This window comes from Anguilla anguilla, chromosome 13, assembly GCF_013347855.1.
Source record: "Anguilla anguilla isolate fAngAng1 chromosome 13, fAngAng1.pri, whole genome shotgun sequence".
NCBI classification, from domain to species: domain Eukaryota; kingdom Metazoa; phylum Chordata; class Actinopteri; order Anguilliformes; family Anguillidae; genus Anguilla; species Anguilla anguilla.
Window position 1 is genome coordinate 31,675,520 of NC_049213.1, and position 20,699 is coordinate 31,696,218.

A 20,699-nucleotide genomic window follows, 5' to 3' on the forward strand; every position below is an offset into this window, starting at 1 on the left:
AATGTTTATTAATACATTTATGTTTAGAATGCCCTTTTGTATCCTGTTCTGCAGACGTGATACCGAGGGTGTGAATTTGCATATTTGTCCTTGTTTTTTATATTTTTTTATTTTATTGAAACATTTCAAAAGAACATAATTAAAATGTACAGTTAACAGTCGCACTGTGCTGAAGAGTGAGGCTGAGTTGTGTCAGCACTGCATTGCAGGTTACCTCGCGCTGTATGACTAAGTGTCAAAAGGGCTTAGAGGGTAAATGCACAGCCCAGCAAATGTACACCGAATCCAAACTAAACCACCCGAACTTCAGTTATTTTGGTTATTTTCAGGTTTAACAGGGTATACTCCGTGAACTGAGACTAATGCGCAACCTAAATCACAGATCATTCTGGGACAGCACAGAACGCCCAGCAGTTTCTGGGATCCTTCAGCAGACCAGATGCCAGACTGTGGTCTAATCCCTCCCCGAGTCCCCCTTTTTGGACGGTGTACGGCGTCGTTCGCGCTAGAATCTGAGGACAAACGATGGCAGTTTAGATCGACGTCAGCAAACAAAAAAAAACCCTAATTACACGACCGCACCTAGGACTCATCCACTGGGCCTGTGAGACGCAGCGAGTTCCCACTCACATCAGGTCGGGCTGACAGATAACAGTGCAAAAACGTGCGAGCAGATCACACTTTTAAAAGAGACACAAACCCCCTCCCCGCCTTCTCCTCACATAAGTGAACGGTGGTGCTCTCCCCGACCGACCAATCCGGTTCACTGCCGGACCGAACGCCACAACTTTGTGTTGCGCGTGGACACGTGTACACATCATGGAATATATTACATAACCGAATTCCACACATCATTTCTATCCCAAAATATTGACTTTCTGATATAAATTCACTGATATATTCACAAAAATTAAGATTTTTTATGATTAAAATGTCATTTATGTCCAAAAGAAATACTCCAGTAATCAGGGCTAGCGTTGAAGCTTCTGAACCTTATCAGCAGTAATGGGATTGGGTGAGGTTTCATGAGTGTGGTGACTGGTGGTGCTACAGTGTAGTTGGATGACTTTTCTCTGAAGCATTCAAAGACTTTGCTTTCCAGAGAAAAATACACTGATTCTTTCAAGTTAGTGACTCACCATTGACGTGGGAAGTCTTCAACCATTCTGGATTACACACAGCCTTATCACATCAGTATTTACACAGCTATCTCTGGAGTTATGTTTCCCCCTCAACGCAACGTGTTGGCTGAAGTTGGCTGGATGCTCAACTTTTTATTTTATATTTTGGGCCCCATGAAAAGATCTCACAATGGGCCCCACCACTGTTGTGATGAAGTAATACACGATCCTACTGTATTTTTCATTTTTGCGTTGGGCCCCAAAATTATTACCGCCACCCCCCCCTCCCCGAATTCTCCTGAATTACGAAAAGGCTGTGTGTAATGCTGCTGTACTGTGAGGCAGCTGGCCTGTCAGTCGTGCCGAGCCCCTTGAAGCTCTGGATTCGGGGGCAGCGTTGGCGAGCTCTGGATTCGGGGGCAGCGTTGGCGGCGAGTCGAAGCGGGACGCAGTCGCCGCGCGGTGACGGGCTGATGTGACAGAGGCGCAGAGCGGAACCGGCTCTCTCTCTCCGGCGTATTCCCCAGAGCTCCCCCCCGCGCGCTCAGCTCACTGGGGCACAGCTGGGCGGCAGCAGGCCCCGACGCCACAGGATTCGCTCCCCTGCTTCGCCCCTACCTCCCTCCCCCCGTTCATTTTAACCCTTCGAAGAGTAGAGTTTTTAGAATCTTTTAAAAAACATCGTAAGTCAGTGTTCTAGAGCTCCGTTGCTTTCAATTGCCAGTAATGACTGTGACATCAGCATCAGAATGTTCAGTTTAGAACATTCTAATCACACATTTGTGATCTCACACCTAACGCATAATGTGTTGCCGGGCAGAGCTCGCCCAGGCCCAGCTCTCATCTAATGAGTCCCTTTTGTGTGTGTGGGTGTGTGCGTAGTGGGATAGATCTTTCACAGTATATTTAAGCGTGTGTGCTGGTCTTCTGCAGTGCCATGCAGCCCGGCGCTGTGGAGGTGTTGACTTTGACGCGCCGCGTGCGGGCTGAGCTCAGAGGCATCGCGTGTGTTTGGCCTCCCTCACGTGAGCCGCTCGGGGAGCTCGGTCACGGCTGCACGCTGCGCGAAGCCCAGGCTCGAGGGGCGAAGCCGACCAATCCCCAGCTCTGCGGTCGCTCACACGCAGTGACCTCGCGGTGAACGGATCAGGCGAGAATCTGCATAGCGGTGCATCCCGTTAAAGAAACGTGTTCAGTACAACCGTTAAATAACAACAAAAAGTTTAGCAGTGTTTATTTACGGCCTTTTTTTCTCCCCCATCGACGTCAGTCATATTTTTTCTAATTGGGGTTATTTGTGTAACGGGGTGATTTACAAAGGCCGTGTGTGAACCCTGCCCCGTCCGGGCGGGGAGGGGAACCGCGGGGAGAGGGGGGTTTGTGAACCCTGCCCTGTCCCGGCGGGGAGGGGAACCGCGGGGAGGGGGGTTTGTGTCTCTTTAAGAGCGCTCCGCCCTGCCCCGCGCGGTTTCCGTCCTGTCCCAGGAGAAATGTGCTTCCCTTGCTCTGTTGTTTCAGCGGAACCTGTGAGGGTCGGGAGGAAATTACGCTCTCCTCCGGCTCGTAAATATCCCTCCGAATCAGGGCTTCCCCCGTTGCATGCTGGGTAGGGGTAAAAAAACAAACAACAAGAAAAAAAAAAGTACGGGCGGGGGGTAGTATGTTTGGGGGGGATTGGTCAGGCGGGTATGGGCGTGTGCGTATCGTACCTTTTTACGGCCCGCGTTAGTGTGTTTCCGAAGAGTAGAGCCGTAGCAGATGAGAAAAAAAGAGGTCATTAACGAGCGCTGGCCCTAACGTGGACGTAGAGAGATGTGGAAAGGTAACGGACGTGAGGCGCTGGAAGCCTTCGCCTCACGCAGAGCCGGCTACGCGGCACTCCTGCGGTTATTCCTCGCCTTCCGTGAGCCGGGGGCATCGGCGGTTTACGCGGTGGAGCCGGCTCTGCCGGAGCAAAGCCGGGAGTTACCGCGGGCCTCTCGCTTCCTGCAGACGAGTCATTATCAGCTTTCGGTAATTAAACAGCTCGTTACAGCGGCGCGACCCCCCCGGTCCGGTGCGAAGGGGAGCGGGGCGAGAGGCGCGCGACCGAAAACAAGCGAGAGCGGAGGAGAGGCCGCCCCACAACCTTTATATCCTCAGGATCCTTCGCACCCCTTTAACAAGCCCCGGCTTGTTAAGTTTGATCAGCCTCGGTGTGTGAGCGCGCCTTTTTATGGGATTGGACTCCTGTCATAATTTCTGGTAATCACACGGTTGCCTCTGCCCCGCAGTTTGGAACAGGAAGTGGCGTCTGTGAAATACCTGACATATCTTTAGGCACATGAATGAATGTAAAGTGCATGGTTTATTTATTCTCTCCAGGAGAAACTGCTCTGGCTTCAAGAGCATAGTTTTATCGCCTTTAAAAAAAAAAAACGACTGTCAAATTTGAATTGTTCAGTTTGAACGCAAAATTCCGGAAGACTTAACAAACCGAACAGGAGTTTGAAAAGGAAACCATTCAACCACATTTTTGGAACAACAGCTCAATGTGTTGCATTCTGAAGATTCAGAATGTACCAGACATGCACTTCAGCAGATTTGGCAAACACAAGTAGTAGTGTAGTAGATGCTAGTAGTATTTAATAACACAGCAAACTAACTGTAAACATGAACAATCCTAAATGAAGTTTGAGATATTGGCTGGGTGGGAAGTGTGCTGTACTGTGAGGGTGAGGTCATCAGGGAGAGAGGGAACGCGTGTAAAAAGTGAGCTTTTGTGCGCTTGGTGTTCGACTATAGCGAACAGCGGGAGATCCGACCCGATTTGTGAGCACAGAGAACACTGGCTAGCTCGGCAGAGCCTGTTTGTGTGGAGATGGGGCGATTGTAGTAGCGGTAGGGGGAATTGGAGGGGGGGGGGGGGGGGGGGGGTTGTGGGGGGCTGTCGGCTCCCTTGTTCCACCTGCGCAGAGGCAGCGCTGTCATGGCAACAGCGGAATCCCTCCTCGGGACAGCGGCAGGCAGGCAGGCGGCGACGGCGGCGGCGGCTCTCCTGTTTCCCAGCAGTCTGTTGCATTTGTGAATCAAATTAAATTAGAGCAAATTAAATAACCCCCGAAAATTCACAGCAGATTGACGCCGAGCCTCTCGTTCAGTGAGTGCATGCCCGTCCGCCAGGACAACAGCAGACAGGAGCTGCGTACACACACACACACACACACACGTCTCTCTCTCTATATATATACATACACACACACACACACACACTCACAAACACGTCTCTCTATTTCTCTTGCTCTCTCTCTCTGTCTATATATATATACACATACATACATAAAATTGCTTAGAGAAGGTTTTTAAGAAGTCCTCATTTTATTTCCTCAAAAGACAAGTCAAAATTATTGGCACCCATTTTCAGTTTTTCGCCTGTTTTTACCCTCCATTTGAAACGATAACACTACTGAGTCAAAGTTAACTGACCACAAAAATCACTGTGTGCAATGGCCATCTCAGTCTCAAGAATTGCACTTGATTGAAAATGTGTGGTTTTGTGTCTTTTGAATCTTGAAAAATTCTGTCTAGAGGAATGTGTCCGAGATAATTGTTCTGTGACCAGTTTTATTGGAATGAAATAATATAATTTTAAAATGTAGAATTCGAGCAGTATTGGGTAGAAAAGCGTGTCCCTTCCGAAGGTGCACGGTTGTGTGTCACTCAGAACCGATGGTTCCATGGCAACGGTAAAGGAAGTGGAAGCTGAGCTTACATACTAATATAGACCCGACCCCTTTTTCTGGTAAACTCTTCCTCTTTTGACTCGATCTCTACTCGCTCAGCCTTTGCCTTTCGCTCTTTAAATTTTTGTTGAGTGTTTTTGTACGATTATATCTTATAAATTTTTACTTAGAAAAAAAAAAAGTAGGAAATGGGAGTGTCTAGATTGCATCACTGACCGCCCCTTTTATCGGTGTGAACCCAAACTAGAAATGCAAATTGTTCCACTTACAGTCTGTCACTTGCTGTGTTTGTCCACAACTGCATGGTACTTATGCAATCTGTTTTATGTATTATAAACCTACACGAATGATCTGTTCTGAACATTTTTTCTGTTTACATGACTTCCCGTTCTATGGATTGACTAGCCTATATCAATGTGTTCTATCAGAAATGTATTTCTCCTGAAAAGGGGCAGTGGCATGTTGAAACAGTTCGTGAACACATTGGTTTTAAGAACGAGTAACCCTTCAATCATAGACGGATTCAAAGGTGAATAGAGAATGTGGCTCTCTGTTTATGTTTATAAAGCATAATGTTATGAGAAATACAGTAAGCATCAGGATTATTGTGTGAATTAATTATCTTAAATAATACTTGAAAATGCATGCTATTTAAAAAAAGGAAGAACAACAAAACAAGAATATACGTTTAATTAAAATTTAGGCCTACTTACTTACTATAAGTTTCCTTTTAATATTTTGAAACCACAGGCACAGCTTGCTTCTCTCTTATCTTATCTTCCCCAATTTGTTTTCTTTCCAAAATGCCCGAGTCGTTAGGCCTACCTGTCGATAAAAACCTCCCGGGGTGGACTTGCGGGGCCTACACAAACATGTCGAGAGGGGAACTTGCACGCATCGCGGCGCCGCCACTGACCCCCCCAGCACGGGTGAACTGCTTCACCGGTCTGAGACAACCCCGCTCCAAGCAGGGGAGGGCTCGACAGGGGGTTACAGTTTGGGGGGTAGCCTACAGTTTCGTGTTTTTTTTTTTTAAACTAGTTTTTTCTCCTTGGCAACCAAAACTTTTTTCTTTTTTTTGTTGTGGTACTTTTTCAAAATAAACTGCTAACTTTTCAGATAATAGCCCAACAAAACTGCAAATCACGTTGTTCGCCTTGACGTTCAACAAAAACACAGTTTTGCGTTAAATACTGTTGGCACATGTCCCTTTTAGAGACTATAACGGCAAATTTCCTGCGAAATGTACGCATATTTCTCATAAGAAAATAGCAGGCCACCTAAAATGGTACGGGATTAGCTATTGTCGCATTTGTCGGCATCTGAGTCTAACTGGCTAGCTGGCAAGTTGCCGTCTCCCGCAAATGAAGCTGAGGCAGTTATTTCTTTTTTCTTTTTTTTTTTAATTGAACGCGCCAGTAAAGCGAGCCAGGGAGGGAACCGGTGCCCCCCTCCTCTTCCTCCCCGTCCCTGAGCTCGCGCCAAGTCTGCCCGCCGTCCCGCCCACACGCTCACACACTGAGAGGTTACGGCAGACAGGCGCGTGACTCATTAGGCATTCGTCCCCCGGGGAGAAGGCTCGGAGGAGAAGGGGGGGGGGGGGGGGGGGGGGGGGGGGGGGGGGGGGGCAAGAGCGCTCCGCAGCTGCAGGAATGTCACGGGCTGCTACTGCTGCCGTGTGCGTAATGTGTGTATAAATAAATCTGACAATGTCAATAATTTTACTTGTATATACCCAGAAAGGATGTGTAATTTTTTCAGAAGAATAATTATAATCACGCACGCACACACAAACATCGATTTCTGCAGCGGTTGCTGCCATATAGTACTGCACATGTAGCCCGCAATGCCATTTTTTTGTGAATTTTTAACATGCTGAGGTAGCTAAACAGTCCAAAACTGTTTAAATGGGACGTTATTTGGAATACAAATTTCAATCAATGAAAATATCAGATTATGGGAGAGATAGTTGGCTATATGACGGCGTTATATGCAATGGACTTGAATTAATGGTTTCAGCTGGTAGGTACATCACGCAGAAAGTGGTGTATTGGTACGTAAGTAGTCAAATGTGCACTAGTCATGTGAAGAAATGTATTAGGTTGGAGTGCTGTCTATCCTAAGGCCAAATGAAAAGCACGACCATTCCCATCCCTTAAAAAGTGAATACAGCTTTTCAGTTTCAGTGTGCAGAGGCCTTTGATAAAATGGATTTAGCTGTACTGATATTATTAAAACGGGTGTGTTAGAAATCTGTTAGCGAAATGCATTAGAGAAGAGATTTCTGAACTCCCTCTGTTTGGCTAGGATATCAGGAGCTCAGTAGTACATTGTGTCGTGAGGTGTGTTGTGAAGGACCGATTTTGTACATGGTCACTAGCCTGCTACTATAGTCTGTTCAGTCGGTACCTACCCCCTATCTCTCTTTTTTTATGGATTTTCTCCTATTCCACAGAATTAGAACATAATAGTATCATCAGCATACTGTCTCAGCTTCTGCACCTGCATATGCGTGTGTGAGTATGAGTATGAGTGTGTGTGTGTATGTGTGTGTTTGTTTGTGAGGGTGTTTGCTTGTGTGTGTTTGTGAGTGTGTGCGTGTGTGTGAGGGTGAGGGTGTGAATGTGTGTGTATGTGTTTGTGAGGGTGTTTGTGTGCGAGTGTGTGTGTGTGTGTGTGTGTGTGCGAGTGTGTGTGTGTATTTGTGAGGGTGTGTGTGTTTGTGACTGTGTGTGTGAGTGTGTGCGTGTGTGTGTGTGTGTTTGTGACTGTGTGTGTGAGTGTGTGTGTGGGTGTGTGTGTATGTGTGTGAGTGTGTGTATGAGTGTGTGAGTGTGTGAGTGTGTGTATGTGTGTGAGTGTGTGTGTGTGTGTGTGTGAGTGTGTGTATGAGTGTGTGAGAGTGTGTGCGTGTGTGTGTATGAGTGTGTGTGTGTATGTGTGTGAGTGTGTGTATGAGTGTGTGAGTGTGTGTATGTGTGTGAGTGTGTGTATGAGTGTGTGAGAGTGTGTGTATGAGTGTGTGAGTGTATGTGTGTGTGTGTATGAGTGTGTGAGTGTGTGTGTATGTGTGTGAGTGTGTGTATGTGTGTGTATGAGTGTGTGAGTGTGTGTCTGAGTGTGTGAGTGTGCACGCATGTCTGGATGGGAAAGGTTTTCGCGGCAGGCATTCCCGGTAAGGGCTGCGGCGTCTTCCTGCATCAGCCCTTCTCGTCATCTCCCCGCTGGCGCTGGTGCTGAGGAGAGCAATTAGATCAGCCTACGCTTTACTGTATCCAGTGGACGGTTTACAGGAGCCCTTTCAATATAATCTAAGCCGGGAGCACATTAACTGTTTATATTTGGTGAGCTATTAAAATGGTTGTTTTAGCCGTGTGCGGAAAGCGTGTGCGGGCTCCACAGCAGCGCTAGCGTATCGTTGCGGCGTGCCTCCCAAGGCTCAGCCGGGCCCATCGTTTTCAGGCACAGAGAGGTGGGAGGGCTCATTCGTCGCAGTTCATGTCGGTTCGCTGGAAACTTTTTTTTTCTTGAAGCGTTTTTTTGTTTCCGCGGCCGTCTGACGGCTGACCACACGCCACGCTTCGCCGAGCGCCTCGGCCTCTCGGCGGATCCGAGGGTGTGAACGCGCGCGGCCCCCGCTCGCCCCCTTAACTTCTTCTTTACGAAATAAAAATATATTCTCGTGCTTTCCGAAGGCCCACGATCTTTCCATTCATCTCTGTGTTTTTTTTTTCCGTTTCTCCGCACGCTAAGAAAAAAGGGCCTCTTGATTCTTCAGATTCTAACTATGGTAAGGCAGTTTTGGTTGACACTTAAAAAAATAAAATGAAAACAGTGAAGAGATCGCTGCGTTCGCGTGTATTTACGGGAAGGTGCGTGTCCCCTCATCAGTGGTTTTTTTTTTTTTTGGAAAAGCCTCCACTGTGGTGTGGAAGTCTCCAGAAATGTTTTTGAAACCGCCCCAGGTTCCGCATCAGTGGGAGAGAAGAGTAGTGGTGTAGTGGTGTTTGGGCTGGGGGTGGGGGTGGGGTGGTGCACACGAATCAGGGGATGGGTTTTTGGTGGGGCGAGCCGAGGTTTGGCAGGAGGTTGGGATTCTCAGTTGTGTGTGGCGTATGGGAGGCTGAGTTGTGTTGGGCAGCGGTTCCCTGTGTGAGGTCCGCCGGCGCTGGATTGGGTTTCAGCGAGGATGTGTTCCCTCAGACTGGAGTCAGAACCTTCTTTTTGTCGCCACGCCCCAAAGCCAAAGGGGTCAGTGCCCTGGGTGTCCGGACCGTGACTGAATGACGTTTGGCCAAGCCAACAGTGTCTTTGCTGAAGAGCCCAGCCTTCGATGCGGTGGTGCGGTTCGAATGTGAGGCTGTACAAAGGCTGTACAAAGGCTGTGGGTGATTTGTCAATCTGTTCTGCAACCCTGACCACCCACCCCCCCCCCCTTTTCCACGCCACATGTACTGTGTCTGTACTGTGTCCTGGAGAGTCATATGAAACAATGGAGGGCGGATGTAGGTGGCAATGCGCTCACATGGAAAATATTCGGTTTGTTTACGTGTGCGTGTGTGTGTGTGTGTGTGTTAAATCCACCACAAAAACAAAAACAACAAAAATGTTAAAAATCCTAGCTGAAGAAGGAAGGTGATGCTCAGCACCCTCCACGGTCTGGCATCCCTGCCCCCCAACCCCCCCCCCCCCCCTCCCCTCCCCATTCATAAAAGTTTAACGAAGTTGGCGTGCTGAGAAGAGCTGGATTTAAAAGAATAAAGGCGAGAAAGAGAGAGAGAGAGAGGGAAAGAGAGAGAGAGAGAGAGAGGGAGAGAGAAAGAGAGAGAGAGAGAGGGAGAGAAAGAGAGAGAGAGAGAGAAAGAGAGAGAGAGAGGGAAAGAGAGAGCGAGGGAAAGAGAGAGAGAGAGAGGGAAAGAGAGAGAGAGAGATAGAAACCCTGCGCAGCTCACAAGAGAAAAGCAGAAGAACTCTGCAGAGAAACGCGCCGCCTGGTCGTCCTCTGGGATGCTCGCCTGGTTTTTTTTTCTTTTTTAGAAAGTACGCCACTTGAGAGAAATCCGGAGGAGTCGCACCTGTTTGCCTCTTGGCTAGTTCCCCCCCCCCCCCACCCTCCGCCCTCTGCTCGCCCCAGCCCGTCATTCATGCCACAGGCCCCTAGGGTGTGTGTGTGTGTGTGTGTGTGTGTGTGTGTGTGCGCGCGCATATGTGTGTGTGCTTGTGGATGTGTGTGTGTTTGTGTGCATGTGTGCATATGTGTGTGTGCTTGTGGGTGTGAATGCATGCGTGTGTGTGCTTGTGGGTGTGTGCGTGTGCGTGTGTGTGCGTGTGCCTGTGCGTGTGTGTGCGTGTGGGTGCGTGTGTGTATGTGTGCGTGTGTGTGCGTGTGCGTGTGTATGTGTGTGTACGTGTGCGTGTGTGTGCGTGTGCCTGTGCGTGTGTGTGTGTGTGTGTGTGTGTGTGTGTGTGTGTGTGTGGCAGGAGGCGGGTGTGGAGGATGGGTAGAGGATAGGCGTGTTGAGGAGGGAGCGGGCGGGTCGTCTCCAGGAGACACTGGCGTGGTGTCAGAGGCACAGCAGTGCTCAGCCTGTCTCTCTCCCCGGCTCTGTGCTGACCCAGAATCCACCACAGCCTCTTCCAGGCCACAGTTAGAGGCTGCTCCGCGTCCCTCACCAGTGCCTGAGGTGCACAGCTCCGTTTTAGTTGCCCCTTGGAAAAATAAGAGACTAAATTTTGGCATTACAAATGAATGAAAAAGGGCTGAGTGAGAGACAGAGTGTCATAGTCTCTCCCCTAACCGAAAACCAAAACACCTATTTTCTGCTATAGAAACCGAACAAAAATATTCTGCCTGCTTTCCCCTCATATTTATTTTGGTGAAACTGATGTCAAAGTTTTTACCGTATTGACTTGAAAGACATTGTTAACAGTGTTGAAACTAGTTTCTGCCGTCATAGTTAAGCACATTACATTATGAGACACTGAGTTCATTGGCCAGAGTGACGTGTGATTGAAGTTCCGTATCTCTCTCGTGGCTCGGTGGGGAGTTACTGGCAGAAGGTGTCATGAATTTGTATGCGTTAATGCTTTTGCCTGAAACGGAATTCCAGAAACCACGTTTTAAATACGAACCCGTTTGATAGTCTGTAATAATTGCAAATGCACTGCGAGATAAGTGAAGAAAACCGTTAGGATTGTGACGGTGTGCACTGGTGTGCGTACCGCAGTGTGGTCGCTACATGTTGCTGTAGGGTCTCTCCCCCACTGACTCTTGACTGTGAGGCCATGGCGCTGCGAGGTCTGGGAGGGCGGTTAGATGGGCGATAACGGCAGTTTTAATTGGAGGCGTGTCATTCTGGACGCGCGTGATGGGGAGGCGGTTAGTCTCTGCGGCAGGTCCCCGAACTCGAGTAATTGGTGATAAATAACCGGGCCGTTACGCGCCCCACGCCGCTCGTTCCCGGTAAGTAACGGTCTCCGAGGTGCAATAAGGACCATAAAATGGTTTTATTATATTGCTGAGAAAGTCCTTTTTTCACCTCAATATTTTTTACCCTGCACGGTTCAGTTCCTGCCAAGATGGAGCCTCTAGAAGAGAAGGATTGATTTTATATTTCGGCTCATGTACTTCGGCTTCAGGAGTGTAGCTGCGATTTTTCAGGGGTCACCGTCAGCTTTTTGTTTTTCTTATAGTTCTTTAAAAAAAAAATAAAAAAATTGCTTTGGAGGTTAGAAAGCGTTATTTTGAAGATTAAAACTTGCTTAGTAAGCGTAATATGTTTTTTAGTTTCTTCAAATGGGGATTTGATGCCGGGCGGTTTGGTGCTGCCTTGTTTGTGCTGCAATTTCAACACTGTTTGAGTTGAACTGTTTGAGTTGAGGTGGCGGCTATGAGAAAGACAGCCGTAATCAGTAATAATCAGCAGATAAGAGGTTGCTCTGAGTGCATGCTGCCTGCTCCACTAACGGCGGCCGGCGCGGCGGGAAGGGGCGTGTCCTAAAAGGGGCGTGTCCCCCGTGTGTGTGTGTCTTTTTTTTCCCCCCGCTCAGAACCGCGGGCGCCTGGCGGAGAAGCGCACCACGCCCCTCCCCCCGACGCGCGTCCCCAAGAAGGAGCTGGTGTCCATCTTCAGCAGCGACGACAGCGAGGGCAGCGAGAAGGCCAATGGGGACCACGGGGACTTCAAGCAGGAGGACGAGCTGCGCTTCGGCATCATGAGGAAGAGGTGAGGCCGCCGCCCGTCGTTAGCAGAAACCGGTCAAACCGCGCCTAGATTTTACAGCCCTGTTAGAATAACGTAAAAATCTGGTTGCTTGGTAACCTAGCAGCTTGTGTTGTCCTCTTGCGCTTGCCGTCAAACGGACACGTGGCAGTGGTGCGCTTTGTTGACGATAGCCGAAACTGCACATCAGAAGATTGGTGCTCACATGGCAACACTGAGACACTCTAGCCCCTCCCTCTCAACCTCCCCACCCCCCCATCCCACCCCGGACTCCTTAAAGATAGAACAGATACTCTTAATGGCATTCAATTGTTCAACCTTATTTTGGATACTCTCACATGCTTTAAATGCTCTAAGATGACTGTAAAGGATTAGGCCCTTCATACGTCAGTGCATCACCATTAGAGGGATTGTATGACACCCTTACAGTCTTTGCCATGGGAACCCCCACATTACACACACATATACTGTATGAAACATGGTAATAAATACAGGTGCAGAAAACCAGTTCCCAAATTAACAGAAGACACTGATGAAGAAAGAAGAAAGACAAACTCGAGTAACTGTCGACGGCCATCTTAGATTTGCTGATGTGTCGGTTTTCAGTGGAGCCTGAGATGAAGTTGAAATCAAAGTTACTCTCTGTTCCTGTTTCCTGTAATGTTTTTTATGATGTAGGAAATTCCAAGTCAGCCCTGTGATCTTGGTACACCACTGCAGAAAATGCTTAATATCTGGAATACTGGGGATTTAAGAGCATCAAACCAAGCTAATCACCCAAAGTGTTGTTTGCAACATATAAAAGCTGTTACTTTAATGGTTGAATTTATGAAATGCACACATTTAAGTACATCACATAGGCTTGAAATTGAGATCAGAAAGGACGATACAGGGCAACTTTATTGACCACTAGTGGCACATTTGCACACACACACACAAAAATCCAAAGTTTTAAGTAGCTCCCCTGTACATTAATCGTTGAAAAGGCACTAAGAGAGATTGAGCCGTGTTTTGTGTATGTCTGCATGCGTTTCAGTTCACTCTGACTGTGAATACTCATGGCGCATGGTTTTGAAACCAGAGCAAATAATCACAAAGTAAAAGAAAAAAAGAAAAAAAAAACCAGAGGAAATTGAGGGTGTATTGACCTTATTCGTAACGGTGTCAGTAGCTGTGGGATCCTGCAGTACTGGAGGGACCATGTGTCCCCCTGAGGAGATGAAAAACTAAAAAAAAAAAAAAAAGGGCATTTTTATAAAAGGGACAAAGTGACGGCGACCAGGTTCTCAGCTGAAGAACCGAAAAGAGGCGCGATCACACTTAACTGGCGCGGGCGGAGCGGCCCCTCACCCAGCGAGGGGTGTCTGTAGGCCGGGCGTCACGCTGCCCATCAGTCTCGCACGGCTCGGTTGCCACGCACAGAGCGTAATCGTCGGTTAAAAATATTTTTGAGGTTCTCGTGACTGGCGCTATTTTATTTAAGCAGTGCCGTGAGAGGGCAGGAAAAAAAAATGGCGAAACATGTTCTGATCTGAGCAGCGAAAAATGAAAATGGAAAAACTGAGAAAGGGAACACGGCAGTTTCAATGAATGAAGCAAAGAAGGAGAGCAACACCTTTGAGAAAATAGAGACCAAAATTTGTCACAAATTGCGGCCATTTTCTTTTAATACAAAGAACGTAGGTACTGTTAAATCAATGGAAAATTGAAGAAGCACAGGGAAGTACCGTCGGCCATGTTTTTGTGACCTCTTGACTTACCGTACCACGGAACGGTTTCGCAGGAAGTGGGTGTGATAGACAGAATAAATGAAAAATGTGTATTGGTTGGGTACCGTGAATTTCAGGGAGTCTATGTCAGTAGCAAAGGAAAAAAAAACAAGCCTTAGAAGAACGGAGTTCTGTGTTTATATGTCCATATATACAGTATGTCACAGGTGGATAGTGAAGTCACTCCTTCTATCCGTCTCACCTGTCAAACCACAACCAATGAGATCTTACGGAGAGCTCAGCTTTCAGTGACTGACAGGTGTGCTGACAAATTAGTGAGGAACAGCTTTAGCAGGCACCAGATCAGTTGGTCCGGTTTGTCAGAGGGCATTGTCCTCTATTCCGAAGTGATTGGCAGTATGGTAATGAGCCCTTCAAAATGATTGGTCAGTGCGTGGTACAGCCACGCCCCACTGCGGTGCCAGGACCGGAAAATGGTGAAGCAGAGGGAGGCGGTGAGCTGCTGATACCGTTCGCAAAATTTTAAATACCAAAGGGGAAACCCTTTTGATGTCGAAAGGTAGTTTTCAGTTTCACATGAACATGTTTTCCTCTCACTTCAAGTTGTATAAAGATGATGCAGTAAGTACCGTCTGTCAGATCCATAGATGATTATCGTATACACACATATGCTGTATAGATTACACATAGATTGTTTCTTGGAAAGATTTTCAGTTATAGTCATATGTTTCAACTTCATTTTGCTATTTCTTGTAAACGTATCAGGAAATTTGAAAGACAAATAACAAATTTTATGGTAGAAATAACATGGGCGATATTCATCAGGCTAAACCTAAAGGATAAAGAATGCAGCATTTATGATCATTAGATTTGGCCCAAACTGGACTAGACTTACTTTGTGTTTGCATCTGTTTTTGGGTTGTGACCCCTCTGCGTGCTGGCCTCCTCAGAAGTTTGGTCCCTGCCCTGGACTGATCTCCACCCTGGATTGGTCTTTACTTTAAATTTCTACCCTGGGCTGAATTTGTAATGGGAGCGCTCTGTTTGCAAGCCAAGTTGGATTTAAGCCAGCTCTTCAGGAAGCACCAGCCTGTGTAATGAGGATTATGAGTGGGATAGGAAGAGGAAATAGCTGTTCACTCGTTAGCAATAACGCACCAGATTAAGATGACATACAGCGTCGTGGCAACAGGCTGCGTGGGCCTTGCCTGAGAATCCAGCCTTGCGCAGATGGCGGGGTGTGAGTGAAAGGATGAGTAATGGTGAGGGAACTGTTCCTGTAAATCAAAAAACAAAACACACACACACACGCACATATACACACACACACTCACACATATACACATACACTCACACATATACACACACGCACATATACACACACACACTCACACACATGCACACACACACATATACACAGACACACTCACACATATACACATACACACGCACACACATGCACACACACACACACATACATGCACACGCACATACACACACACACACGCACATATACACAGACACACTCACACATATACACATACACACACACGTATACACAGACACACTCACACATATACACATACACACACATATACACATACACACGGCCACACATGCACACACACACATACATGCACACACACATACACACACACACACACACACACTCACATGCACATGCACATACACACACGCACACACACGCACATACACACACACACACTCACATGCACATGCACACAGACACACACGCAGACACACACGCTCACGAACATGAACACACACACACACAAGCGCACATGCACAAGCACATGCACCTACACACACACACGCACTTGCACACACACGCACGCATATACACACACACAGACACACCATGATGCCATGTTAATTCAGTCAGGGAGCACCAGGAAATGTAGCTATGCATTTACGATTTAAGGGCTGTTATTGTAAATTCTGATTTCACATCTAAAAATAGCAGGAAATCCTTCAGCGTTCTCTGCACTTATTATATATACTGTATATACAATGTATATCAGAATGTAGTATATTTATTTAGTATTTTCTGCCTTCCTTCATTGATGCACAACCTATGTACAGTATGTTGGGAATGTACACAGACGTGTATTACTGCGTTGCGGAAACAGCTCAATATGAATCCATGCTAACCCAGTCCGCCGTGCAAGCTCGTATTTCGCACGCTTGTTTACTATAGTGTTCACAGATGTGCTGAATATATACCTGCTTTTATATCTTTCTGCGAATGGCGACGCGTGCTTCTGTTTGTCTGGGCGTGCACCAAAAAAAGCATCCCAGGGTTTCCTTCTGTTATATTGGTATTTTTTATTTATTTATCGCGCCAGATGTAGGCGGAGCCAGGCTATGTCTTTACGGGGTGTCGTTAGCGCTGGGCTGCGGCGTTCAGCTGTTGCGTGAAATCTGTTTTGGGGGGGGGGGGGGCAAGGAGACGAAGGTGGGGTTTTGGGGGGGGGGGTGGGGGTTGTCACCGTAGGATGTGTGTACTAATAAACACACACGCACACGCACACGCAGGGGCCTGGGGTTTGGCCCCCCTAAAAAGCGCCAAGAGGCCACGGTGAGGGAGGCGCATTGCCAGGACAACGCTAACGAGCGTGAGCGAGCGAGCAGGAAACCGCCGACCCCTTCCCATAACGTGCTGCACTCCTGCGAGAGAGAGAGAGAGAGAGAGAGCGAGAGAGAGAGAGAGAGAGAGAGAGAGATAGAGAGAGTGCGAGTGAGATAGATAGAGAGAGAGAGAGAGCGAGAGAGAGAGAGAGCGAGAGAGAGAGAGAGAGAGAGATAGAGAGAGAGAGAGTGCGAGTGAGATAGATAGAGAGAGAGAGAGAGAGAGAGAGAGCGTGAGTGAGAGAGAGAGAGATAGAGAGAGTGCGAGTGAGGTAGATAGAGAGAGAGAGAGAGAGAGAGAGAGAGAGCACTCTCAAAATCATTTATACCTGAAACCTTTTTGTGCTGAATTGAAGCGACCCAACTCTTTAAAATGGGCATGGAGGTAGAGGTCCTGTGGCAGGTTTAACAGGTTTGATATGGTTCAGTGTGAGAGTGCGGACAAAAGAGGGCTTCTTTATAAAGACTATATATAATAAAAGTATGAATACCAGAATGTAAAGAGTTAAAGTCTGTTAACCTTTTCGATATGTACTGCGCATATCTGAAATGATTAAAAATATACCACCCTGAACAGTGATTCATTTTAGAGACACAAATGAGCAACTGTACATTTAAAACTATATATTTACAATGAAATATCACAGAAAAATATAAATGCTTACATATTTCTATACCGTGTGTCTTTCTCAGCTTTGCGTATAATAGCTATTTTAAAAGCCTTTTCACATGCAGTGTATTTTAGCGGGTCTCGCTCTGAATGGTGTAACCCGTGACGCCGAGCTGTCGGACAGCGGTAGAGGGAAGCCGCACGCCATGCTAACCTCGTTATGGGTTTCTTTTTTTTTCTTTACTCAACGCTTCTGATGCTTGCGTGTTAAGACGCTAACAAATTTACTGGACACTCAAGACTGATTCGCGGGTCGGAGGGGCGGTGGGGGAGGGGGGGGCTTTTTACTCTTTAAATGGCGGCCGGCTTGGCGGAGCCGTGGCTCCGGTCTGTTCAGGAGGCGCGCGGTCCGCCCCCGGCCCCCGCCCCCCGTGCGTATGTGGGACTGACCAAAAAATTGATAATAGGCTGTTCAGCCTTTGAAATTAGGTTTCCATTGAATGCAGCCCCTGTAAGCGAGTTGTAGACGGGTCTAAACAAATTGGATTTTACTGTCGGATGACAAAAAAAGAAAAAAGAAAAAAAGAAAGAGCGCAGGCTTCCTTTACGAGCGCGTTCGGGAGTCGCTGGTAAAATGCGCCATCGCCGCCATCGTCGCGTAGCGGTTTCCTGCGGTTCGTCCGTTTCTCGTCACGTGTGTCGTTACCGGGTTGCGAACGTCACATGATATAGCCGACAAAATTCAATTGCGCATATCCCACAGGAAACGGAAGGACGAATGGAAAGACAGAGGTAACTGAGAATGGGATTTAGGGCTCCGTGGAACGAGGAGGGCTTAGGACCTCGTCATCCTGGACAGAGGCCTGCCTTGTCCGTCTCCTCTCACCGTGTCTTTCACCCAGATTAATGTCAAGGGCCACAGCGGCTGCAGACGATTAGCAGGTAGGCCCACCTACAGGATGCAGAGCGAGATGCGCGAGCCCTTCCTGCCAAGTGCGCGCTTGCAGCGGATGCGGGGTACGAACCACGAGGACGGCGTGGCTCCTGTGGTTTCGCGAGATCGACCATCTACCCCGCTGGCGAAGCGAGCGCGCCCTTGTCGGAGGGCGTAGCCTTAGCAACGAGGCCCTTGCCCCGAAGGTCACCGTCGAATGTGACATCCGCGGCTCGGCTGGGACGTGTTTCGCGGCTGAAGCAGCATCTGAAGTGGGAATAGCAAGGTGACGGACAGCCGACAGAAATAACAAAATGCCCCCAAAGAAACTTCAGCCCCCTTGAGCCGGGGACCGATGTTGCAGTTAGCACGCAGCGGGGAGCCGGCGTAATAAATAGCAAAAGTTTCAAGCGGAAAAAAAAACGGTGGAAACCCTACCTGCGTGCGGTTCTCCGGAATGCGCAGACAAGGCTTCGATTAAAATGTGCTGACTGTAAGTCTGGGTCATTACTGAGGACCGGTGACGCATTATATTCTATACACCTGCTGACGGAGCCTTCTCACTGACTCAGAACACCTCCCAAAATGGCCACTGACTCGCGAATGTTACGGCCTGTTTGAGACTATACGAAACCCCTTTTGTTTAAGCGAATAATCTTTATAGTAGAATCAAATGTACTTCTTCATTTAAGCACTTTAAGAAGTTTCTTTTTAGTTTTCTGCAAACTTGACTTAAATATGTGAAAGCCACAGATAGTAATATAATACCGTAGTCTGTATGACGCATATCATCATTTCGTGTGCTATATAATGAGGATAGAGGTTATTACCTGATTCTCAGGAAGAGAGGATCTCAGAGAGAGAGAAAAAAAGAGAGGGATAGAGGGAGAGAGGAAAGAAAGGCGAGTGCGGTTGCCTATTTCGTCTGGACTTTGGCACTGTCCCCCTCCACCCCTCCACCCCTCCACCCCTCCACGGGTTGCACAGCTGCTCAGACACTCTTTAAATCCTTGCTATAAATTCGGCTGCATACGAAGAAGGGTTTAACCTGTCTGGGCTATGAATGCAAAGTGACTGTGGCACAAAGCCAGCCTCCGTCTCTCCCTCTCTCTCTCTCTCTCTCTGTGCGTGTCTGTGGGGAACCGGGCGCTGGTGGCGGGTCTGATAGCTTGCGTTGCCTAGTGATGCTCAGGACGGAACCCGCCGAGCCACGGAAACCTTCTAGAACCAGGTCAAGTTCCGGGGCAGAGGCTGTGGTAGAATCTCTCAGTGTTGGTACGTACTTGAGATGCCTCACTTTAGTGTATATACACCTGCTTCTGTTCACTCGGCAGTGTTTGGTTGCTGCTGTGTGCTGGCAATAGGCAATGATGTATTCTTTAGGCTGAAGTGTGACTTGTTACATTACATTACATTACAGGCATTTAGCAGACGCTCTTATCCAGAGCGACTTACACAACTTTTTACATAGCATTTTTTACATTGTGTCCATTTATACAGCTGGATATATACTGAAGCAATGCAGGTTAAGTACCTTGCTCAAGGATACAACGGTAGTGTCCTTACCCGGGAATCGAACCTGCGACCTTTCGGTTACAAGCCCAGTTCCTTACCCACTGTGCTACACCCGTCCCTGTTAGATTCACCGGGGTGGGTTACTGAATTTTAATGAAAAATATGTGCAGATGTATGTGATTTACATTTTGCACTACTCCATGTGCTGCACCTAATAGTTAGAGTTATTCATTCAACCTCTGCAGAGCTGTACCAGGTGATTTAAAAGTCACAACTTTTTTGTTTTTATAATGAACTGAATGTTTATGAGAACGTAAGCAAAGTATGTGTGTACCTCAACAAGTTTGTCAAGCTGACCGTTAAGAAAAAAAAAAAGTAGAGTAACCAAATTTCTTTCAGTATTTATTTCGACACAGTAATTTCAGGGTGTTGCTTGTGGTTAGCGTGTTCTCCGCTTGTGATGCGATGCAACAAAATTAGCTGGAGCAGACAGGTGTGTACGTGCTACTTGAATGTCATTATTATTAGTTGGACTTAGCTACTAATAAAAAGGGATTTAGGATTTCACATGTTCCCAAATCCCTTTAAAGATGGAAAGGGCCAAAATGGTCACAGATAATTAAAGTTCTGACTTATATATTTTAAATTCCCCCGTGAATTTTTATGCCTTAGGAGCGATAGTCTATGGAAAAGACTACGTCCTTGTTTTGCTAGCTGTTTGTTGTCCCGCTGATCCCTCCCCCCCCCCTTCCGATACGCCCATACATAGAAATGTTTGTTCTATCACTTCGCCCAACGTAGCTGCAGCTGGTATCACAAAGTGTTGTGGAAAGTTAGACCGGCGAAGAGTTTTCAGTTCTCGGCATGACTTTTTGCACGAGCAGGAAGAGGAGAGCAGGGGAGCCTGTCAGGAAGGGGACCAGCCTGTGGGAAGGTGATTACCCTTTGGGTGTAGGCGGTGGGGGGAAATCCCGGTCTGTGATGGAAAAGACCTACTTTCGGGCTCTACCTGCACCCGCTGCCCGTGGGCCTCTGAGGAAGGATTCCCCCCCAGGGGTGTCTCTGCTGAGAAACAGGCCTTTGAACAGTGGGGATCCCCAGTCTCCCTCCCCCAGAAATGAGCAAGAACAGCAGCCACATCTCAGGGGGTGGATTAAAAGCGAAAAGAGTGATCGTATCTCTGAGATCTCGTCAT

General features: G+C 47.7%; 1 protein-coding gene across 5 annotated transcripts in view; it reads left to right on the top strand.

The window, feature by feature from the left end:
• The window catches only part of samd11 (sterile alpha motif domain containing 11), a 72,247-nt gene that overhangs the window by 6,768 nt on the left and 44,780 nt on the right, over positions 1 to 20,699 (top strand). For all 5 annotated transcript variants that reach the window (XM_035389179.1, XM_035389180.1, XM_035389181.1 and 2 more), the window contains exon 3: positions 11,894 to 12,069. In XM_035389179.1, the coding sequence (XP_035245070.1) occupies positions 11,894 to 12,069 (176 nt within the window). The remainder of the gene's footprint in view (positions 1 to 11,893; positions 12,070 to 20,699) is intronic.